Source organism: Odocoileus virginianus, chromosome 33 (genome assembly GCF_023699985.2).
Source record: "Odocoileus virginianus isolate 20LAN1187 ecotype Illinois chromosome 33, Ovbor_1.2, whole genome shotgun sequence".
Classification (NCBI taxonomy): Eukaryota; Metazoa; Chordata; class Mammalia; order Artiodactyla; family Cervidae; genus Odocoileus; species Odocoileus virginianus.
Window position 1 is genome coordinate 38,890,603 of NC_069706.1, and position 19,540 is coordinate 38,910,142.

Below are 19,540 nucleotides of genomic sequence, written 5' to 3' on the forward strand. Positions count from 1 at the left end.
CTCCGCCTTTCCCTCCGCTCCATCTCTTTCAGCTGCAGAGAGCCAAGTCCCCCATCAGCCTGAAGCGAACATCAGACTTTCAAGGTTAGCGAGACGCCCGGATCCCTGATCTGTCTGTCACGCTGACGCTCGGTCCATCTGTTTCCCCATCATGGGCATCAGTCCCGCGAGATTAACCCAGGAGAGTCTCGGGGCCCCCGGGGCCCGTGGTGGTGGGGTGTCCAGATGGTCGTTACTGTTCGCTGTCATTGGAGGGGCTGGAGCCCCGACCACGGAAACGTCACGTCTGAGGCCCCCTCCCCATGGGTCTGCCTGCAGCCCCTGAACATGGCGCTTAGGGCTCCCAGCCAGTCAGCCAGAGGACTGCTCCTGTCCACACAGTCCCGGGCGTGGGAGGCCCCCAGCTCTCCCATAAGCCCCCGGTTCTCTGCAAAACACCGTCCTCAGACCCCCACTCACACGCCCTCGGCATGACCCTGGAGTGACAGTCGGCCAGCAAGGGTCTGTCCCGGGTGAGCCGGGTACCCACTGCAACCAGGTGCCTGGGGTCTGCGTAGACTCTTCCGGAGGCCAAGGCCTGGGGTGGGGCCGTCCGTGAGGAGGTAGAATGCCACTCTGACGGCTGCGAGAGCCGTTGGAGCAGTCAGAGGAGGACCCGTCGAGAAGGGGGCGTGTAGACAGACGGGCCGGGAAGGGGGAGAGGGAGGTCGCTGGGCACGGCCCCCCCCACCCCGGCACAGTGTGCGGGGCTGCACGCCCCCGCCTCCTGGGGGCAGAGCCAACGGTGCCAGGAGCCCAGGGGCCTGCAGAGGCTCATGGCGGGGCCCGGGTTTCACGGACTTCATCCCCCTGAGGAGAGCCTCAGGTCGGGTCTGTTCCGGTGTCAGGGTGTCCAGGCAGGCAGGTTCCTGCCCCACTTCCCGCTGCTCCACGCCGAGCACCCACAGGGACGCCCACCTTTGTCCCTAGGACACAGGGCATTGTCACTCCTCAACGAGGCTGCCCCAGACCTGGCTGCCGGCTCCTCCTCCAGGGGGAGGGGTGAGGAGCCCACCTCCCCCCACCCCACCCCCCCGGGAGGACGCACTCCCCAGATGGGACGGCCCCCCGAGCACAGAGCTCTCACCGCCTCTCCTTGTCCTTCCTCCCCCGACACCCCCTGCCCGGCTTGCTGAGGACAGGGAGGGGACAGGAAGAGGACCTCCTGGACGCCAGCCCCAGCTCCTCCCGGTCCCTGCCCGTCACCAACTCCTTCTCCAAGATGGTGAGCGAGGGCCCCACCCACCGCAGACCTTCTGGCTCAGGACGTGGCCAAGCCCCCCCAACCCTGCCACCCTGGCCCCCCATCTGGCCTCACCCGCTCTGTGGGCCCAGCCCCGCCTCCTTGCCTCTCCTGGGGCTGAGGCCCAGACCTCCTTGTGTTTATTTAAAGACATTTCCCGGCCTCACGATGTATTTACAGCTTCTTGCCGCCTCCTTTCCCAATTTAACACTTGGTAGGATGAGAGACGGGCCTCCATGGGTTGTACAGGCGGCTGAAGCCCTCGCCACTGCTCCTCAGCCCCTGGCGACTCCGGCAACTGGGGCGGGGTGACCGGCGGGGGCTGTAGCAGCTGGAGCCGCCCATGGCAGAGCAGGGCCAGCCGGGCGCCCCTCATGCCTCCTTCCAGCCCGCCAGGGAGAGGCAGGCAGGATCCCCACACCACGGCAGTGTCACCCCCCCACCCCCCGGCACCCCGCCCCAGGGCCAGGCAGCAGAAGGCCTGCCATTAGAAATTCTAACCCCGAGGGGAAGCCCTGGGAAGCTTGTCAGCTCAGCTTCCAAAATCAGGCCCTGGGGAAGGCAGAGATTTGATAACGAATGACTCCTGACTGACTGTAGCTCTGGGAGGTGAAATCCAAGGCTCTTATTTCAGGCAAGCCCTATGCCAGGAGCCGGCGGGCCTCGTCCCACAGGGTCACCCTGCAGCAGCAGCCTCACTGTCTGCAAGGGCATCGTGGCCCCCCACTCCGCCCCACCGGGCCCAGAGGTCTCCCTCTCGTCCCACGCAGGGGCCCATGGCCGGGCAGCCCTGGGGGCAGAGCCGAGCCTGTGCCGGGCACATGCAGGGCACCCCCCTCGGATTCCCACCGCCTCCCCTGTCCTGCTCCCCTGGCAAGCAGATGGACACGCAGATGGGCGCCGAGCCCCATGGCTCTGCCTGCCCCAGGCTGAGCACAAGCCTTCTTCAGCCAAGGTCGCTGCTGAGACCCGGCTTGCTGGCCCGCACTGCCTGCATGACCTCTGAGTTAGATTTAGTCCCCGTGTATATAATATTTATGCCCACCGAGGCACAGCCTATGAATACCCAGCTCATCCGTAACGCATCCGCGTGTGTCTGTGTGTTTGAAGCAGCCCCATCGGAGCCGTTCCAGCATCATGTCAATCACGGCCGAGCCCCCGGGAAACGACTCCATCGTCAGACGGTACAAGGAAGACGCGCCTCATCGGAGGTGGGTGATGGGTGGACGGAGCGGGTGGGGCCTTTTCGCAGTGCTGGCTGACTCAGCGGGCCTCCAGGGAAGCTGGAAACCCAGGCGGGAGGGTGCCTGTTTTACAGATGAGGAGCCCGAGGCCCCAGGAAGGGAGATGGCTTCCCCAGGGTCATCCTTATAGCCAGCAAATGATGAGACCTACGCCGCTTTGCCTCCTGCTACCCAGAAAGCAGGCGTCTCCATCCTGTGGTTCCAGAGCATGGCTTTTTCTGCCCAGAGAGGGAGAGACCCTGGGGACGCCCCTCCATTCCCCCTCCCTCCCCTCCTTCCTGACCGTCAGTGTCCCCAGGGTGGAAGCCACAGTAGGGATAGCGAGCGCCTGGGCATCCAGACATGCCTCGTCAGCTGGGTGTTTAATGTCTTACGTTCCGAGTCAGAAGCTGGTGGTGGTGCCCAGAAGGGCCAGAGCCAGGCATGGCCGGCGGGACCGTGTCTCCATCTCGGGTCCTGCCGGTGACCCAGCGTGGGCCTCATTGGTCCACCGCAAGAACCCCAGGGGAGCAAGGGAGGAGTCCAGGAACATACACCTCACGCCCGCCAGCCCCGTCTGACGGAGGCTCCACTATTCTGGGCCCATCTCGCGAGGCAGCCCTCCGCACGTATAAATGGTGCTGAGCACTCTGCATGCAGGCAGAGAAGTGAGTGGGGAGTGGCCGACGGGGCCGCCGGGCACTGCACTCCCAGCCCTTCTCCAGTCACCCTGCAGAGGCTAACGCGGCCTCTGCAGGCTCCGGAGCTGCCCTGCCCTCCTGGCCACGCACCCAGCCACGGAGCCCTCCACGCGCCTGCCGAGCCCCCCTCCTGCCCGTCTTGCCCTCTCAGAACCAGAACCTCTTGCTCCGCCAGAACATTCCGGAAGCCTCCCTCTCTCTTGACCACCTGCACACAGTCAAGAGCCCCCTGCCCCCCCCCATTGTGTCTTGCAGCACAGTTGAGGAAGACAACGACAGCGGTGGCTTCGATGCCTTAGACCTCGATGGTAGGTGCCCAGCGGGTGTGAGAGGCGTTCCAAGCGCGGCGGCCTCCTCGGCTGGGTCCTGACCTGGGGCAAGGCCTCGCGCACGGGAGGGCCTTAGGAGATGTGCGCAGAGCAGGTTCCAAGAGTGCACATGGAGCCGGGATGCTCCCCAGGAGCCCCACCTTTGTTTTGTGGACGGTGGGAAGCATGCCAGTACTGAGGGCGGAATCGGGGAGGTCTGCGTTTTTAAGAAAGCATAGCTCCCGTGATTGTAGCCAGCCACCGTGGTCCATCCCGGTGCCTGTCAGCAGATGTTTGTCCACCTGCTTTTGTCCTCAGGGTGCAAATGGATAAGCAGGGTCTTAGGGGGACCCAGGAGCAGCATGCTAGGGGGTGGACTGGAGGTGGGGGACCCCTTAAGAGTCCGGGCATAAATTAAGCCATTAACACACCTCAGCAAAATGAGTGGCAGGTGTGGGGTCCAGGGCCCTGGGATGGAGGTGGGGCAGCCGTGAAGGCTGGTTTTCACCCGCTGAATTGGAGGCATGGGGCAGGCAAGCACCGGGGAGACTGGGGGTGCAGTCGCCCTGAACCAGCGCCCAGGCAGAGCTGTGTGATGGGGTGTTCCCATGGCCCGGCACGTGCCACACGCAGAGCCAGGCATGAGGGCTCCGTCGCCCGGAGTGATAAGCTGCTCACGGCTCCAGCCTCCGCCCTGTACAGCGGGGAGGCCCAGCACACGTCCAGGCCTCCAGCCTCGCCAGGCCCTGTTCCAGGTGTCGCTGAGCTCTTGCCGTGGCACAGACCGTGGTGCCGCAGCTGTGACCCTGGGGGAGATCAAGGCAGGTTTGCAGAACCTGAGCTTCTGACCGGAGGGACAGGGCGGAGAGGAACAGGCAGGGTTCAGCATCTCGGGCGGCGGCCTTGGGCTGCCAGTCGCGTTCCCCAGCCCCTCCAGAGCTGGCAGCCTGGAGCCTGGCTCAGAATCCTCCAGGTGTGGCCCGCCAGCCCCCTCGGTTCCCGGGCTCCCCCAGCCTGCCTCCACCCCCTCGCCAGCTCCGGCTGCCTGCAGATAAAGTGAAAGATTAGTGGCTGTCCTTAATTGGGGACCATCAGAAGCTATCAAGTGTTAAAGAGAGGTCAGCACCTAATCGAGGCAGGGTAATGGGCAGAACTCGAGGAGTTTGCAGAGGGAAGAGCTGGGGAGAGAGTTCTGGGCAGCAATCCAAAGCGTTCTGCAGCATCGGGACAAATTCCCTCTGCAGAGCGGCCTTTGTTATCAGCCTGGAGCAGGGCAAGGCTTGCGGCTCTCCCATCCCGGTGGCCTGAGCTGTGCCGGGTGGGCGTCTTCCTCCCAGGGCATCGGGGTCCCGCTGAGCTGGGAGGAGAGGGGCCTTCTGACCCCAGATACTGCTCTTGCAGCCCCTCCCTAACCCCATCAAGGCAGTAGGTACTGGTGAGACCTAAGGGCCCCAAATGAAACCATAGGTCCCGATTTGAAGGGCTTCCCAGGTGGCGCTAGTGCTAAAGAACCCACCCGGTTTGAACGCTGGGCGGGGAAGATCCCCTGGAGGCAAAAATGGCCACCCACTCCAGTATTCTAGCCTGGAAAATCCCATGGACAGAGGAACCTGGCAAGTTATGGTCCACAGAGTCTCAAAAGAGTCAGACACGACTGAAGCGACTTAGCACACACGCACGCACACCGATAACAAAAGTCAAACAAGCGCCTGCTGATAGAGACCCCTTTCCAGAGTCTCCACCTGGAGGCAGGAGAATGACTGTGCCGAAAGGGCTGCCAGGACTGGACCCTCGACGCCCCGGGGCCTCAGGGACCAGCTGACTGAGGCTGCCCCCTCCCCAGGCTCCCTCATCAGTGGTGGGGGGTGGGATAGCCCAGGAGGCAGGCAGGCAGGGGGGAGCAGGGGCAGGAGTGCCCGGCCTGACCCCAGCGGCCATCCCAGCAAGACCAGGGGCCATCCCCCTGCCCCGGGGTCCACTCAGGGGCCTGAGGGTCCTTCTGTCCTTCGCAGATGACAGTCACGAGCGGTGCTCCTTTGGACCCCCCTCCATCCACTCCTCCTCCTCCTCCCACCAGTCTGAGGGCCTGGACGCCTATGACCTGGAACAGGTCAACCTCATGTTTAGGAAGTTCTCTCTAGAAAGGTACCAGGGTCATGGGACAGGGGAGGCTGAGGTGGGGGGCTTGGGGGCTGAGGAGGGGGTGGGGAGGGGGTGAAGGCCACTTGCCCCTGGATCCCTGCAAAGGGGATCATCCACGTTCCTAGACTGGACTCTAGAATCAGGGTCCAGGGATCACAGGGTCCCAGAGTTGGGAATCACTTCCCCTGACCCCTCATCAGACCCAGAGAGGAAGGGGCTTGCTGGGAGTCACACAGCCTGGTAGAGACCAGGAACGGGACTCTGATGTCCCACCGGGCCCAGGCTGTGTGGGTGACTCCCCTGAAGCCCCGTGAGCTGTGCCCCTGGGCCTGCCGGTGTGCGAGGAGGGGCGGCCAGCCATCACACCCGATGTGCACGCAGTTGGGGTGCATGTGATGCCAGGCTCACGGCGGCAGTGTCCCCGGGGCCCCTGCTTCTGGTCTGTGCCGTCACGGTGGGAGCCGCTCTCCAGATTCTCCTAAGGTGTCTGCTCCTGTGACTTGCACCCCCGGTGGGGGTCCTGACCACAGCTGCCTCACCCCCCTCTCCTTTCCTGCCCCAGGCCCTTCCGGCCGTCGGTCACGTCCGTGGGGCACGTGCGGGGCCCCGGGCTCTCGGTGCAGCACACCACACTCAGCGGCGACGGTCTCATCTCCCAGCTCAGCCTGCTCGGGGGCAACGCCAGCGGGAGCTTCGTCCACTTCGTCAAGCCGGGCTCCCTCGCCGAGAAGGCTGGCCTCCGCGAGGGCCACCAGCTGCTGCTGGTGAGGGGGCTGGGGGCCCGGGGAGGCGGCAGCTCTGTTTCCTCTGCATGCCTGCTGCTGACAGCGCAGGGACCCCAGCCCAGCTCTGTACTGAGCCGAGAATGCCTGGCCTGGAGCGGGGCGCGGGCGTCAGCTCCTCGCCTGAGGCCCCCTCTCTGGGCCCGTCTCCCCTCCACTCTTGGCTCGAATGTTTTTAGAGCCTGTGCGCACGCACACTCACACTCTGGGCGATGGACGGGAGACACGTGAACCCCTTTTCAGTGGGGGGCTTCCTGCCCTTGGCAGCACTGAGCCGGTCTTCGCTGGGGACGGGGGCTTCTACCCGCGGGTGGGTGGGGCAGCCTCGCCCTCGCAGCTCTGCCCGCCTCGTCGCGGAGCCCGAGCCGGACCGTGTGTCTCTGACATCCAGCTAGAAGGCTGCATCAGAGGCGAGAGGCAGAGCGTCCCCCTGGACGCGTGCACAAAGGAGGAGGCACACTGGACCATCCAGCGGTGCAGCGGCCCCGTCACACTGCACTACAAGGTCAACCAAGAAGGTGAGCGCCCGGCCGGGGCGGGGCCGGGGCCGGGGTCGGACGGGGCGGAGCCGGGAGTCAGGTGGGGCGGGGCCGGGGTCGGACGGGGCGGGGCCGGGAGTCAGGTGGGGCGGGGCCGGGAGCCAGACGGGGCGGGGCCGGGAGTCAGGTGGGGCGGGGCCGGGAGTCAGGTGGGGCGGGGCCGAGGCCAGACGGGGCGGGGCCGGGAGTCGGACGGGGCGTGGCCGGGGGGTGCGCCGCACCCTCATCTGCTCTGCGGGAGGTCCAGAGGACGGAGCAGGCCGCGGGCGGGGATGAGCGGCCGTGGATGAGCGAGCGGCCGTGGAGATCCGCGTGCGCACACCCGCCGTGACCTGCGTGGGCCGCTGACCCGTTCTTAGTGGAAGATAGCATGTCCAGCCCCAAGCAGACTGCTGGCCGACGGCCGCGTCCCTGCCTGGCCGGCTCCGCCCTTCTCCCTGCCAGGCTGAGGTTTGCTTCTTCTCCCCGGCCTCCCGGCCTTGACGTGGACGCTGACTCTGGGGTGGCCGCTCCAACACCAGCAGGCCCGCTGAGCCACACCGCGGCCAAGACAGCCCGGCCTCGCCCCGCCTCTCGTGTGGCCCGTGGCCCTCCTGGGCAGGGTCTTCTCTCTCCCAAACCCTGGGTTCCCGTTCTCACCTCTGGGTTTTTTTTTTTTTTTTTTTCCCTGCATGATTATCTCTGCAGCTGGATCTTATTTTTAACCGCCAGGGCTCATGAATGTTTCAACAGAGCATAAATAGCCACTCTAGCCTTTCCCCACTGCCGCCTGCCTGCCGGCGCTCCTTCCCGGCAACGCCGGGTCCGTGCAGAAGATGGTAATGATGCTCTGTCCCCAAACATGGTGCCAGCCTCCTGCTCCCACGGGCGGGCAGGTAGGCGGGCTTCTCTGCTCTGCCAGGCCTGACGTCCCGGCCCAGCAGCAAGTTTCCGGCACAGCCCTGCCCGCTGGCCCCAGGGTCACGGGATGCGGAGTGAGGCTCACCCCTGGCTTTGTGCAGCAGCAGAGCCCTGCAGTGCAAGCATTCCCTGCAGCAGCATCCCGTTCAGAGGGCCTGTCCTCCCAGGTGGGGTTGGTGTTACCTCCAACCAGGGCGGTTGGAAGGGCCCGAGTGGGGGCCCCCGTCTCCCCAGGAGACGCGATCAGAGGCCTCCTGGCCTGAGTCTCCCTGCTGTGTGAGGTGCGGGCATTTGGCAAGCTCCTTCGGGGCCTGGCTGTTAGGACTATTTTAGCTTCTGCTGTGTTCCGGCTCTGCGTGTGGGGCCAATTTCGGGATTTATATTATGGATTTATGCCTTGAACATTGGCTGGAAGTTTACTGCCTTTATTGTATTCATGGCGTTATGCCCTGCTTCCTTCCAAAGCATTCATAAAATTTTACACTAAAGGACGAAGGTGTTAACTAAGGTTTAAAACATGTGCCATGGTCTTACCACTTTGGAAAACCATTTGGCAGTATCTGCTCAGGCTAAATGTGGGCTTCCCCGGTGGCCTAACGATAAAGAATCCACCTGCAATGCACCAGAGAAGGAAGGAAGCAGCAGCCCACGGAATAGTCTACAGTGATGAAAAAGAACATATGATGCTCCATTGCAGCATCAGACACATCCCACAGGTGTGACGGCACACAGAGAACGCCAGACACCCAGAAGCACGCCCGCTTCCGCTTCTGTGATGTGAGGCTGAGCTGACCCGTGTGCTGCCAGGAGGCATAGTGGTTACCCCGCAGGCTTCTGAGCGGTGGTTACCCAGGTGTAGACATTTGTGAAAATCCATCATGCTGAATACTTAAGGACGATAGGGTTTTCTGCATGTTATGCTTCAATTAAAGAAAATATGATAAAACACCCGGTGTATGACTGGTGAGGGACACAGAGATCATAGCACGTCTGAGGGCCCTCCGGGGAGGCCACCCAGCGCCCCACCCCACCAGCTTCCTAGGTTTGTTGCAACGTGGGCCCAAAAGTTCTCCCTGAGCTTCTTGGCAGCTGATACAAAGAGTGAAGCCCATCAGTGACTCAGCTGCTCACTCATTGGAGAGGACAGACGTTTCCCTAACCATGAGCCATAGGAGGACCGCACCCAGGGTGTCTTCTTGGGGTGGCCTGGCAGCGGGATGCCCTCCACCGACAGCTTGAACCCCCTCCTCCCCCGCAGGGTACCGGAAGCTGCTAAAGGACATGGAGGAGGGCCTGATCACGTCGGGGGACTCGTTCTATATCCGGCTGAACTTGAACATCTCCAGCCAGCTGGACGCCTGCTCCATGTCCCTGAAGTGTGACGATGTCGTGCACGTCCGTGACACCATGTACCAGGACAAGCATGAGTGGCTGTGTGCGCGCGTCGACCCCTTCACAGACCACGACCTGGACATGGGCACCATCCCCAGCTACAGCCGGTGAGGCCGGGACCGGTGGGGCCGAGGGGGCTCACGGGGGAGCCTTTGCCTGCTGACCGGTGACAGCCGCCCCTCCCTCCCCCCGCCGCAATTCCCTCTTCCTCTCTTAAGCTCTCTGTGCCCCCAGAAGGGCTTTCCTGGTGGCTCAGTGATCAAGAATCCGCCTGCCAATGGAGGAGACGTGGATTCGATCCCTGGCTTGGGACGATCCCCTGGAGAAAGAAATGGCAACCCACTCTAGTATGCTTGCCTGGAGCATCCCATGGACAGAGAAGCCTGGTGGGCTGCAGTCTATAGGGTCACAAAGAGTCAGGCGTGACTTAGCGACTAAACAGCAACTGCCTCGGGACGTTGTTTTCTTAAATCCCACTGCTTCACCAAATCCCAGAACACCCCCTTCCCATCTGTGCTGGACACTTAGAGCCTGAATTTGTGCTTCTCCGTCCCCCATCTCCCCAGCATCATTCAGTAATTACACAGCAGCAGCCGCCAAGGGCTGAGCATGTCTTCTCCCTGGTCAGACGTCCCAGGCACCTGTAAATGATCAGGAGACTCCAGCCCTGTTGCCCAGGCCAGCCTTTCAAAGCCAGCAAGAGTAGACCCAATTTACAGATGAGGAAACTGAGGCTCAGAGAAGTTAAGGCACCAGGATGAGTCAGTGGCTGAGAGGGTTCAAGCCCAGAGGCTCAGTGCCCAGTCCTCCCTGGGGCTCAGAGCTCACAGCCTGCAGAGAGCCCCCTGCCCCCGTCCAGGCCCCCGCCGGCTTCCCCGCGCCCAGCCCCTGAGGCTCTGCCCTCCCCTCGCCTCCCCAGGGCCCAGCAGCTCCTCCTGGTCAAGCTGCAGCGCCTGATGCACCGGGGCAGCCGGGAGGAGGCCGACACGGCCCACCACACACTGCGAGCCCTCCGGGTAGGTCACCCCGCGCCCCGCCGGCCTCACCCCGCCTCCTGGGGCCCTTCTGGAGGGGATCCCAGGCAGGAGCCACCAGTCTGGCTGGGATGATGGACCGCAGGGGACCGGGTTCCTCAGGAAAAGGGGGGCCCCCAGAAGGAGCCCCACGTCCGTGCCCTCGGCCCGCTGCAGTCTCTGCTGGAACAAGTCCCCAGGCCCTCTCATGCCCTGAGCTCCCGCGTCCGGGACGCTTTGATCCATGCCGAGCGCCTTCCCGCGTCTGCCCAGGGTTGGGCTGGGCGGGAGGGGGGTCCGTCTCCTGCTCTCAGCAGCCCGCGGCCAGCTCTGACCGGTTGATTACCTGATTTCAGAACACCCTGCAGCCCGAAGAACCGCTCCCCACCACGGACCCCCGGGTCAGTCCCCGCCTCTCGCGAGCAAGCTTCCTGTTCGGCCAGCTCCTTCAGGTAGAAGCGCTCAGCACCTGCCGACCTCTCGGCACTGCACATCTGGCCGCGGCCCTGCCCGCTCCCTGCCGAGAAGTGGAGGCTGTGTGCCCGCTGCCCCTCACGTCTCCTGCCCCGCTTTATCTTCACTCTGATGGGTCGGGGGACCACTCTGTGCCTGTAGGAAGCAGACCACGCGTTCGTAAAAGATGGAGCACAGTTAGGGCTGAAAGAAGCTTGGACATCTGAGCTGTTCAGATATTCATAGAAAAGTCAGGAGAGACAGACCTTCCAGAGATCCCAGTCAGTTCAGTCCCTCAGATTCAGCAGTAAATTGATCTCTGAGCATCCCAGTAGTCCATGAGAAAGGGGATTTCCAGCAGATTCTTTAACTCTTATCTGTCACCAAAGCGTTTTAGCTTTTTGTGACCAGAAAGAATTTTTCTCTCGTACTTGATTCTAAAGTTTTTTTCTTTTTTTGGCGGGGGCGGGGGGCGTGGATCATTATACGAGGAACAGTGAACAGCCTATGGGTGGCATATTCCGAAGTGGTCTCACACGAACATAAGCACCTGTGCAGCCTTTTTCTCTATCGCGGGCCGGCACAGGCCAAGAGTCCTGTTAAGACGTCGTCCTGTGAGGGCGCTCCTGAGTTGGCGCTGTGCTAGTGAGGCCCCAGTGCAGCCGGCGTCACTGCACCGCTCCATCCTCATGTTGGAATATAGGAAACCCAGAGAAATGGTTGACGGTGTGACCCTGAAACCCAGGTAGAGGCGGACAGGTAGCAGAAAGGCACGGAGGTGGAGGGGCACCCTGGTGAGATCAGAGTCACCCCAGGAGGCAGGACCACGAGAGACCATGCGTTACTGTGCCCGCACATCACACAAATCCACAACCCTGAGCTTCGGGGGTGACTTGCTCAAAGGCCGGTTAACAAGGGAGCGGGCCTGACAGCCCAGCGCCCTGGGTTTTCCTCCCTGCAGAGGGAGGGTGTGAAGGGATTCGGAGCAGTGCCCGCCACGGGGCGTCCCTTCCTGCCCTCCGGGACTCCGTTCTCTTCGTAGCTGGGTGCAGGCACCCCCCAGAAGACTCGAGGACCCCGGGGAGGGAGGTGATGTCCCTGCATCCGCCCTCCAGGTGGGCCGTCTGTGAGCAGTCCTGCTAGTGGAGGCTCCCAGACACAGGTCTTAGGCAGCTAGAGCGCATCAGGCCCCGCAGTGCCTGCGGGCCCCCTAGGTGTGGTTGGGATTGTGGGGGGGCTCCAGTGGGGGCCTGCCTGGGACCACGCCGGGAAAGCGGGCGTGGGCATTTATCCACTTACTTGCCCACTGACAGTGTCCCAGACGCCTGCTAGGTGTCCCCTATCTCCGGGGGGCAGGGGTGGGGGGGGCCAGGCCCCAGGGCAGAGCTGGGATCTGAGCGGAGGTCTCCCGAGCTCCGAGGGGTTAGGCCGTCCCCACACCCTTCCCTCTGTCCCCAGTTCGTCAGCAGGTCTGAGAACAAGTACAAGCGGATGAACAGCCACGAGCGGGTGCGAATCGTCTCGGGGAGCCCACGGGGCAGCCTGGCCCGGTCCTCGCTGGATGCCACGAAGCTCCTGACCGAGAAGCAGGAAGGTGTGCGCACTTCGGCAGCCTCGGGCTCTGGGTGGGCCAAGTGGGTCCCAGAGAGCAGGGAGGAGCCGCCCTGGTGTGGGCGGGAGGACCAACAGCCTCCTGGGCAGCATCCTGCCAGACTCCCCACCACTGATGCCCCCGAGGTTGAAGCCCAGTCGTTGTTTAGTCTCCAAGCCCTGACTCTCTGCGACCCCAGGGACTGCAGCGCCAGCCTTCCTGGTCCTTCACCATCTCCCAGACTGTGCTCAGACTCATGTCCATTGAGTCAGCGATGCCATCCAACCATCTCATCCTCTGTTGTCCCCTTCTCCTCCTGCCCTCAATCTTTCCCAGTATCAGGGTTTTTTCCAATGAATCATTTCTTCAAATCAGGTGGCCAAAGTATTGGAGTTTCAGCTTCAGCATCAGTCCTTCCAATGAATATTCAGGACTGATTTCCTTTAGAATTGAGTGGTTTGATCTCCGTGCGGTCCAAGGGACTCTCAGGAGTCTTCTTGAGAACCGCAGTTTGAAAGCATCAGTTCTTTGGCGTTCTGTCTTCCTTATGGTCCAGCTTCTGCACGTGATGTGACAACTGAAAAACCATAGCCCAGACACCCGTGTTAATTGGAGCTGTTTGCTTTGGAGCCTTTACTTACTGATTCCCCTCTGAGCGCCTCCTGCCACTTATCCTAAAGCCCGAAAGAGGCCACTCAGTGTACTGTCCCCCTGGGGCAGGCCCCGCTGGTGGGACCCAGCCCTTCCACCCGCCTCCTGGGGCCAGGCTGGCCCTGGCGCTGATGCTCCCAAGGGCCGGGGTGCCTCTGCAGTGCAGCCTCAGTCCAAGGCCCTCCCTTGAGAGCTGAGCACCGGGAGTGTGTTCCAGGCTTGCTGTCTGCCTCCCGCCACCACTGCCCCTCCTGGTCTGTGGGCTGGGCCGACTGTCTGCCTGACCCAGCGTTGTCACCCCAGCTTCCAAAACAGGGCCCGGCCCCCCGGTCACACCTAAACTCTCCTGGTGGTGGAAGGCCATTCCGGGCCTTGGGCTTCACTATGTGCAGTGCTTTTAAGAACTACCCCCAGATGTCCCTTCCCCAACCCCCAAATGGTTTTCAAGGCTCTGTGGAGCCAGGAGGGTCCCCGGGTGCCCTGGCCCAGCTGTAACCAGCCCTTGCCTGCCCCCTCCCAGAGCTGGACCCAGAGAGCGAGCTGGGCAAGAACCTCAGCCTGATCCCCTACAGCCTGGTGCGCGCCTTCTACTGCGAACGCCGCCGGCCCGTCCTCTTCACGCCCACCATGCTGGCCAAGGCGCTGGTCCAGAAGCTGCTCAACTCCGGGGGTGCGATGGAGTTCACCATGTGCAAGCCGGGTGAGTCCCCGCAGGCGGCCCCGCCCCCCTCCTCCCCGCCCTCCTCCCGCTCTTCCCCCTCCTCCTCCTCTCTTTCCCTTCTCCTCCTCCCATCCTCCCCCCTTCCTTCCCCCCTTCCTCCCCTCCCACCCTCCTCCCCCTACTTTCCCCTCCCCCACTCCTCCATCAAGGGCTCCGGAGCAGCTGGAAGGCTGCACACCGCTGCCATGGAGAGTGTAAAGTGGGGCCCTGACCTTGCCCTCAGTTTAGAAGCCTCAGGCTCTAAATGTGGCAGAAGGGGACCCAACGGGCAGCTCCACGGAGTCTAGGAAGCAGAGCAGAGCCCAGAGGGGACAGTGGGCCCGAGACCCCCGAGCGGGCCTCAGGACCGGCCTCTCCTCCCGCAGATGTGGTTACCAGAGATGAGTTCCTCAGGAAGCAGAAGATGGAAACCATCATCCACTCGCGGGAGAAGAACCCCAACACCTTCGAGTGCGTGGTCCCTGCCCACATCGAGGCCGTGGCGGCCAAGGTGAGGCGGGCTGGAGGCTGGCGGGGCTGGGGGGGGGTGCAGACCTGCTCCCCGCCTGCCCGCCCTGGCCCAGCAGACCTGCTCCCCGCTGCCCGCCCTGGCCCGGCGAACCTGGGGGGCTGCAGACCTGCTCCCCGCCACCCGTCCCCGGCCCAGTGCACCCCGTCCTCACTGCCTCTGCCACGTGCGGGCTTCTCCAAGCCCTGCTCCCCGGCTCCCACAGGCACTTAGGTTTGCAACCTCCTTCTATGTCTTTCCTTTTTTTTTTGGTAATTTTGTCTTTATTCTCGTTTGTTTGTTGGCGGTGCTGAGTCTCCGTGCCCGTGCGGGCTCTCTCTGGCTGCACTGCTCCAGCTTGTCATTGCAGTGGCTTGTCTTCTTGCAGAGCACAGGCCCTAGGGCACCTGGGCTTCAGTGGTTTCGGTTCCCAGGCTCTAGCGCGCAGGCTCACGTGGGGTCCTCCCAGACCAGGGATCGAACCCCTTCTTCTGCGCTGGCAGACAGATTCTTTACCTCTGGGCCACCAGGGAAGCCCTCCCCTGTTTCTGGTGGCTTCCTGGTGCTGGCCGTCTGGTCCACGTTGTTTTGGATGTGTGCGCGCCTGGCTCTCATAACAGGGCCAGAGGTAGCGAGCGAGCGGGCAACAGGGACCCTGTTCTCCAAACTGGGGAGAAGGACCATCAGGAGTGTTCTAGGCAGTGGTGCAGGAAAGCTGTCTGTAGGCAGTTTGGAATCTTTTGGACCTGGGCTTCATGACCCTGGCCGGCCCTGAGCACAGAGTTCTTCCTCGATCTGGGTCTGAACAAAGATGGGGCTCTCGGCCTCTCTGGGGCAGCGGCAGGAGCAGGTGTCCAGCCCGGAACTCTGAATTATGCCGTCCAGCCGATGGTCTCTCCCACACCCTGCCGCCTTGTCACACCGATCAGAGCTCGAGCAAAGCTGTCAGCCAGCCTTGAACAGTGTGTTGGGTATTAAAGTTCAGGGAATTCTGACAGCCGGGGTGGATGGGAAACAGTGGGCAGGGTTGGAACTGAGATCGTTTCAGCTGCAAAGGAGATTGCATTCAAGAATCTGTGCTGTTAGAAGTCCAGGAGTGGCTGTACAGTCGAGACAGGGGAGCGGTGGCTGGAAGGGCGTGGGAGCCGGGGGATGGCCATCTCTGCTGCTGGGCCTGGGGCCGGTTCCACCGGCACGCTCAGTCTGCGGCAGTCCACTGAACTGCCGGCGTAGGAACACGTGCGCTTTTCTGTATTCAGGTTGTTTCGGTGCGCAGGGGTTTTCAAGTGGCACCTTCAGTAAAACAGGGACCATCCTTCAGAAACGATGAGCTCCCAGGCCTCAGGAAGTTGTACCTGAGAACCCCTCCATCCTCGCGGGACCCTCCAGCCCGCCCCACCCTCCAGGTGTCTGCCACCCCTGTCCTAGTACCACGAGTGCTTCTGGAGGTGGAATAGAGAAGCAGGTGTCCTCCACGCTGACTGATTTTTATTAAGACTCATTCACGCCGCTTGATTCACCCCAGGCTGGGTGCCGGGCTCCTCCCCGTGCCCGGCCCTGTGCAGGGGAGTCAGGAGTCCAGAGAGGTGGGCTTGCGTCTCGGAGGTTGGGTTCCGCTGGTGGCACTCGGGGGCTCTCTAGCCCCATGGAGCTGGCCCTGCCCCAGGCGCCCAGGTGGGCTGGCAGGGCGGTGGGCCCCCGCTGACCGCTGGCCACTGTACCTGCAGAACAAGCACTGTCTGCTGGAGGCGGGGATCAGCTGCACCAGAGACCTGATCAAGTCCCGAATCTACCCCATCGTGCTCTTCGTCCGCGTGTCAGAGAAGAACATCAAGAAGTTCCGGTAGGGCTCCGGGACCCCCCGCCCCAGGTCTTCTACTCCCCAAGCTCTGGGGTCCCCAGGAAGAGCTGCTGGCTGTGTCCAGCACACCCCCACCCCCACCCCAAACATCCCTTTAGTGTCTGTCCCCAGTCCAGCGGGACATGGCCCTAACCCCCCAGATTGAAGACAGTAACACACACACACACATCCCCAGGAGGGTGAGCACCAGGTGCCCCCGGTGCTCTGGGAAGCCAACACCTCTGGAGCAGACCCACCACAGTGAGGCCAGGCCCGGACATGTGTGGGACACCAGGCCCTGTGGGACATGATGTTCAGTGAAATGAGCCAGACACAGAAAGACAGCTGCTGCCACGATTCCACTTGTCCAAGGGCCGTCCAGGAGTCAGATGCCAGAGACGGAGAGTAGAAGGGTGGGTGGGTGGGTCGGTGGGGAGTGATGGTTTAATGCACGGTTCCAGTTTTACATGAAAAAGTTACGGGGATGGAGGCACATCAATGTGAATCACTTACCGCTGCTGAACCATACCCTTAAAAATAGTCAAGATGAGAGGTTTTGTTTTCTATGAACTTGATCACAATTAAAAATTTAAATGGACCTATTTTTTAAAAAAAAAAAGTCCGCACCTCTTAGACTTCCCTAATGAAGAGAATAAAAGGGCACAGTGCAAAGGTGCGGAGGGTGGACACCGTGCAGAAACACAGCCGGGAAGGCGGCGGGGTGGGCCGGGCCAGGGGTGGGCGCCGCCAAGCCACGCCCGCAGCCTGGCCCACGCCGCGTGCGTGTCTCCCCGCCCGCCCGTCTGCAGGAAGATGCTGCCCCGGCCCGAGACGGAGGACGAGTTCCTGCGCCTGTGCCGGCTGAAGGAGAAGGAGCTGGAGGCGCTGCCTTGCCTGTACGCCACGGTGGAGGCCGACGCGTGGGGCAGCCTGGAGGAGCTGCTGCGCGTCATCAAGGACAAGATCGCCGAGGAGCAGCGCAAGACCGTCTGGGTGGACGAGGACCAGCTGTGAGGCGGGGCCGCCGCCGCGTCTGAGCGGGACTCGGCGCGGGGTGTCCGGATCCTGAGGGGCGAGGGACACCCTGCCGCCTTGATGGCCTGGGGCGGGGGCTGCTCCGGCCTCCGGGTTAGGGAGCCCCTCCAGGGAGCCCCAGAGCAGGTGTGTCTCCGGAGGGAGCACGAAGCCGTCTCTTCCACCCGGCCCTGACCTGCTGAGTCGGCCAGCCCGTGCTGGCCTGAGAGGGGAGGCAGGACCCCCCAGGAAGGACGCAGAGCTGGTTGGGAGGCCGGCGGCCCCTGGAAGCCGGGACAGCAGTTGAATGTAACGCATGGAACAGGAGGGCTGCCCGTTGGGTGGGCGCCGAAAGCCAGGCGTCCCCCAGCCCTGGGGACACAGGAGAGGCACATTCCCAGGCAGAAGGGGAGTGTGCGATGCTGTTATTTTTCTTGCATTAAAATATCTCCATTTCCTTATTTTCAACCATTTGTTTGATAGTTTGCTTCCCTGGTGGCTCCGCTGGTAAGAAATCCGTCTGCGATGCGGGAGACCTGGGCTCCATCCCTGGGTTGGGAATATCCCCCGGAGAAGGGACCGTCTACCCACTCCAGTATTCCGGCCTGGAGAATTCCATGGACTGTGTAGTTCACGGGATCCCAAAGAGTCGGACACAACTGAGCGACTTTCACTTCCCCTTTGAAGGACTTTCAGCTCTTGCAGGCTTCCTAGCTGCAAACCACCCCCAGCAAGCTCAGTTCAGGCCCCGAGTCATGTGCAGGGTGAAGGCGGGGTGACGGTGCACCCCAGTTTTCCCAGGACACACCTGGTTTACACCTGGGTCTGAGGGTAATAACTAATAGCACCCTCTAAGATGTGTTCTGATTTGGACGATGCATTATACCTGGGACGGGCCCCTCTTTCGCGGGCTGCCTAGAAGGTCTCACTGTCCACACCCCTAAGTCGGACATGATTGAGCGGGCGCACGCACACGGCAAGAGCCAGCAGGCAATGCTTCCTCCAGAACGAGCCGCAGAGCCAAGTTGGATGTGCCGGGTCTGGAGAGACCATGATTCCAGTGGTCCCGCCGAGATTATCTAGGGCCAGATAAGCCATGCGAGGAGATGGGGCGCTGGAGGGTCTTCCCCTTCTATCTTGTTAGAGCGCTACGAGAAACAGTAAATCTTCCCCGAGCCCGGGCAGTCATGTTTCCACTTAGAAACCATTGCCTCCTCGTAAGAACTGAGAGCCCACGGGGGCAGACGTGACTGGAAAAGAGTCCCGGAGTCAGAGGCCCCTGATTTATTTATATTTACTTAACTGCGGAATTCTCAGGCTTGTGCAGAATAATCAAAACGGCAGCTTGCATATAATTGGGGATGGTGGGGGGGGTGTGGACAAAGAGGGGTGAAGACAGGCCACACTTGAAATACCTTGAGAGAATTTGTAGTGGGTTTTCTCCCCAAGTAATCTTCGGCAGGATGCAGGCTGCAGGGCTGTATGCATGTTAATGAGCTGGGATGGGAGGAGAGAAGGGCGAGTTCTGTGGTCACTCCCTAGGTAAAAGCGGACACCTGTGTGTACACCCACACTTTCCTAGGGAGAATTCCAAGCTGCTTCAGATTCCTAAGGGGTCCTGTAATTCCGTCCCCCCACGCCAAGTTAAGACCCATCGTTCTTGAGTTGGGCAAATGTTAGCCACTATTTTTGAGCTCCTGCACTGTGCCAAGCACTTTATAAACGTTCTCTTGCTTACTGTCCCCAAACTCTTCTCCATGTTATACAGAAGAAAATTGAGGTTCAGAGAGGTTACATCACTTGGCCGAGATCACACAGCTGATGGCCGGAACCCCGCCCAGGCCTGGCTGATCTGCCGCCTGCAGGCCCTTGGCTGGATCTTCCAGCTCAGAGGTCCTGTTCAGGGCCCTGGTGGCTTCTCCGTGCCTGGCTGGGGAAGTGGTTGGTGTCCAGGGCAGTGTCTGGACTGGGGCCAGGTCGCCCAGCGATCAGATCAAGAAGACGTGGACTTCCTCTCGTGGACCGAGGCAGCCTTCTGCCCGGCCGTGCCACCTGGGCCGGCCCTGGGCATCTGCCTCCCCAGGCTGCTGTCTGGGGACAAGAAGGGGGCAGCGCAGGAGGGGAGTGCCTGGGCTCCGGAGCCGTCCCGCTGCACTCGGACCCCGAGGGCCTCTGTCCTCCTGTACATGTGTCCCCTGGCTCCCTCCCCGCCCGGGGTCTGTCTCTGGCGGCCCCCACCGTCTCGGCTCCCACCGCCCTCACCCAGGCCCGCATCCTGGAGTCACCAGGCTGTGTGTTGCTGGGGAGAGAGAGCCCAGGAATAACTCCATCCTCAAGGGACTCTGAGCAGCTTCAAGGAGGCCGCAAGTGCAGAACACCTCCCCGCCCGGCCCGAAGCGGCCGTGGGTCACAGGGACCGTCATCTGCAAGGGACCGGGAGCCTCAGAAGGGAGAGGCTTCGAGAAAGACGTGTGGTTCATCCTCGTTTCCAGTCTGGGATT

The 19,540-nt window shown here is 62.1% G+C and overlaps 1 protein-coding gene across 4 annotated transcripts in view; it reads left to right on the plus strand.

Annotated features, from left to right (window-relative positions):
- The window catches only part of CARD11 (caspase recruitment domain family member 11), a 104,376-nt gene extending 86,869 nt beyond the window's left edge, over nucleotides 1-17,507 (plus strand). For 3 of the 4 annotated variants that reach the window (XM_070460508.1, XM_070460507.1, XM_070460509.1), the window contains exons 11-25: nucleotides 33-84; nucleotides 1,182-1,264; nucleotides 2,393-2,493; nucleotides 3,462-3,514; nucleotides 5,527-5,659; nucleotides 6,219-6,420; nucleotides 6,830-6,956; nucleotides 9,136-9,376; nucleotides 10,189-10,285; nucleotides 10,639-10,734; nucleotides 12,194-12,329; nucleotides 13,498-13,677; nucleotides 14,064-14,188; nucleotides 15,913-16,028; nucleotides 16,835-17,507. In XM_070460508.1, coding sequence (XP_070316609.1) covers nucleotides 33-84; nucleotides 1,182-1,264; nucleotides 2,393-2,493; nucleotides 3,462-3,514; nucleotides 5,527-5,659; nucleotides 6,219-6,420; nucleotides 6,830-6,956; nucleotides 9,136-9,376; nucleotides 10,189-10,285; nucleotides 10,639-10,734; nucleotides 12,194-12,329; nucleotides 13,498-13,677; nucleotides 14,064-14,188; nucleotides 15,913-16,028; nucleotides 16,835-17,039 — 1,947 coding nt within the window. In that variant the 3' untranslated portion in view covers nucleotides 17,040-17,507. The remainder of the gene's footprint in view (nucleotides 1-32; nucleotides 85-1,181; nucleotides 1,265-2,392; nucleotides 2,494-3,461; nucleotides 3,515-5,526; nucleotides 5,660-6,218; nucleotides 6,421-6,829; nucleotides 6,957-9,135; nucleotides 9,377-10,188; nucleotides 10,286-10,638; nucleotides 10,735-12,193; nucleotides 12,330-13,497; nucleotides 13,678-14,063; nucleotides 14,189-15,912; nucleotides 16,029-16,834) is intronic. The other variant, XM_070460510.1, reaches the window with a different exon arrangement.
- The last annotated feature ends 2,033 nt before the right edge of the window (nucleotides 17,508-19,540 follow it).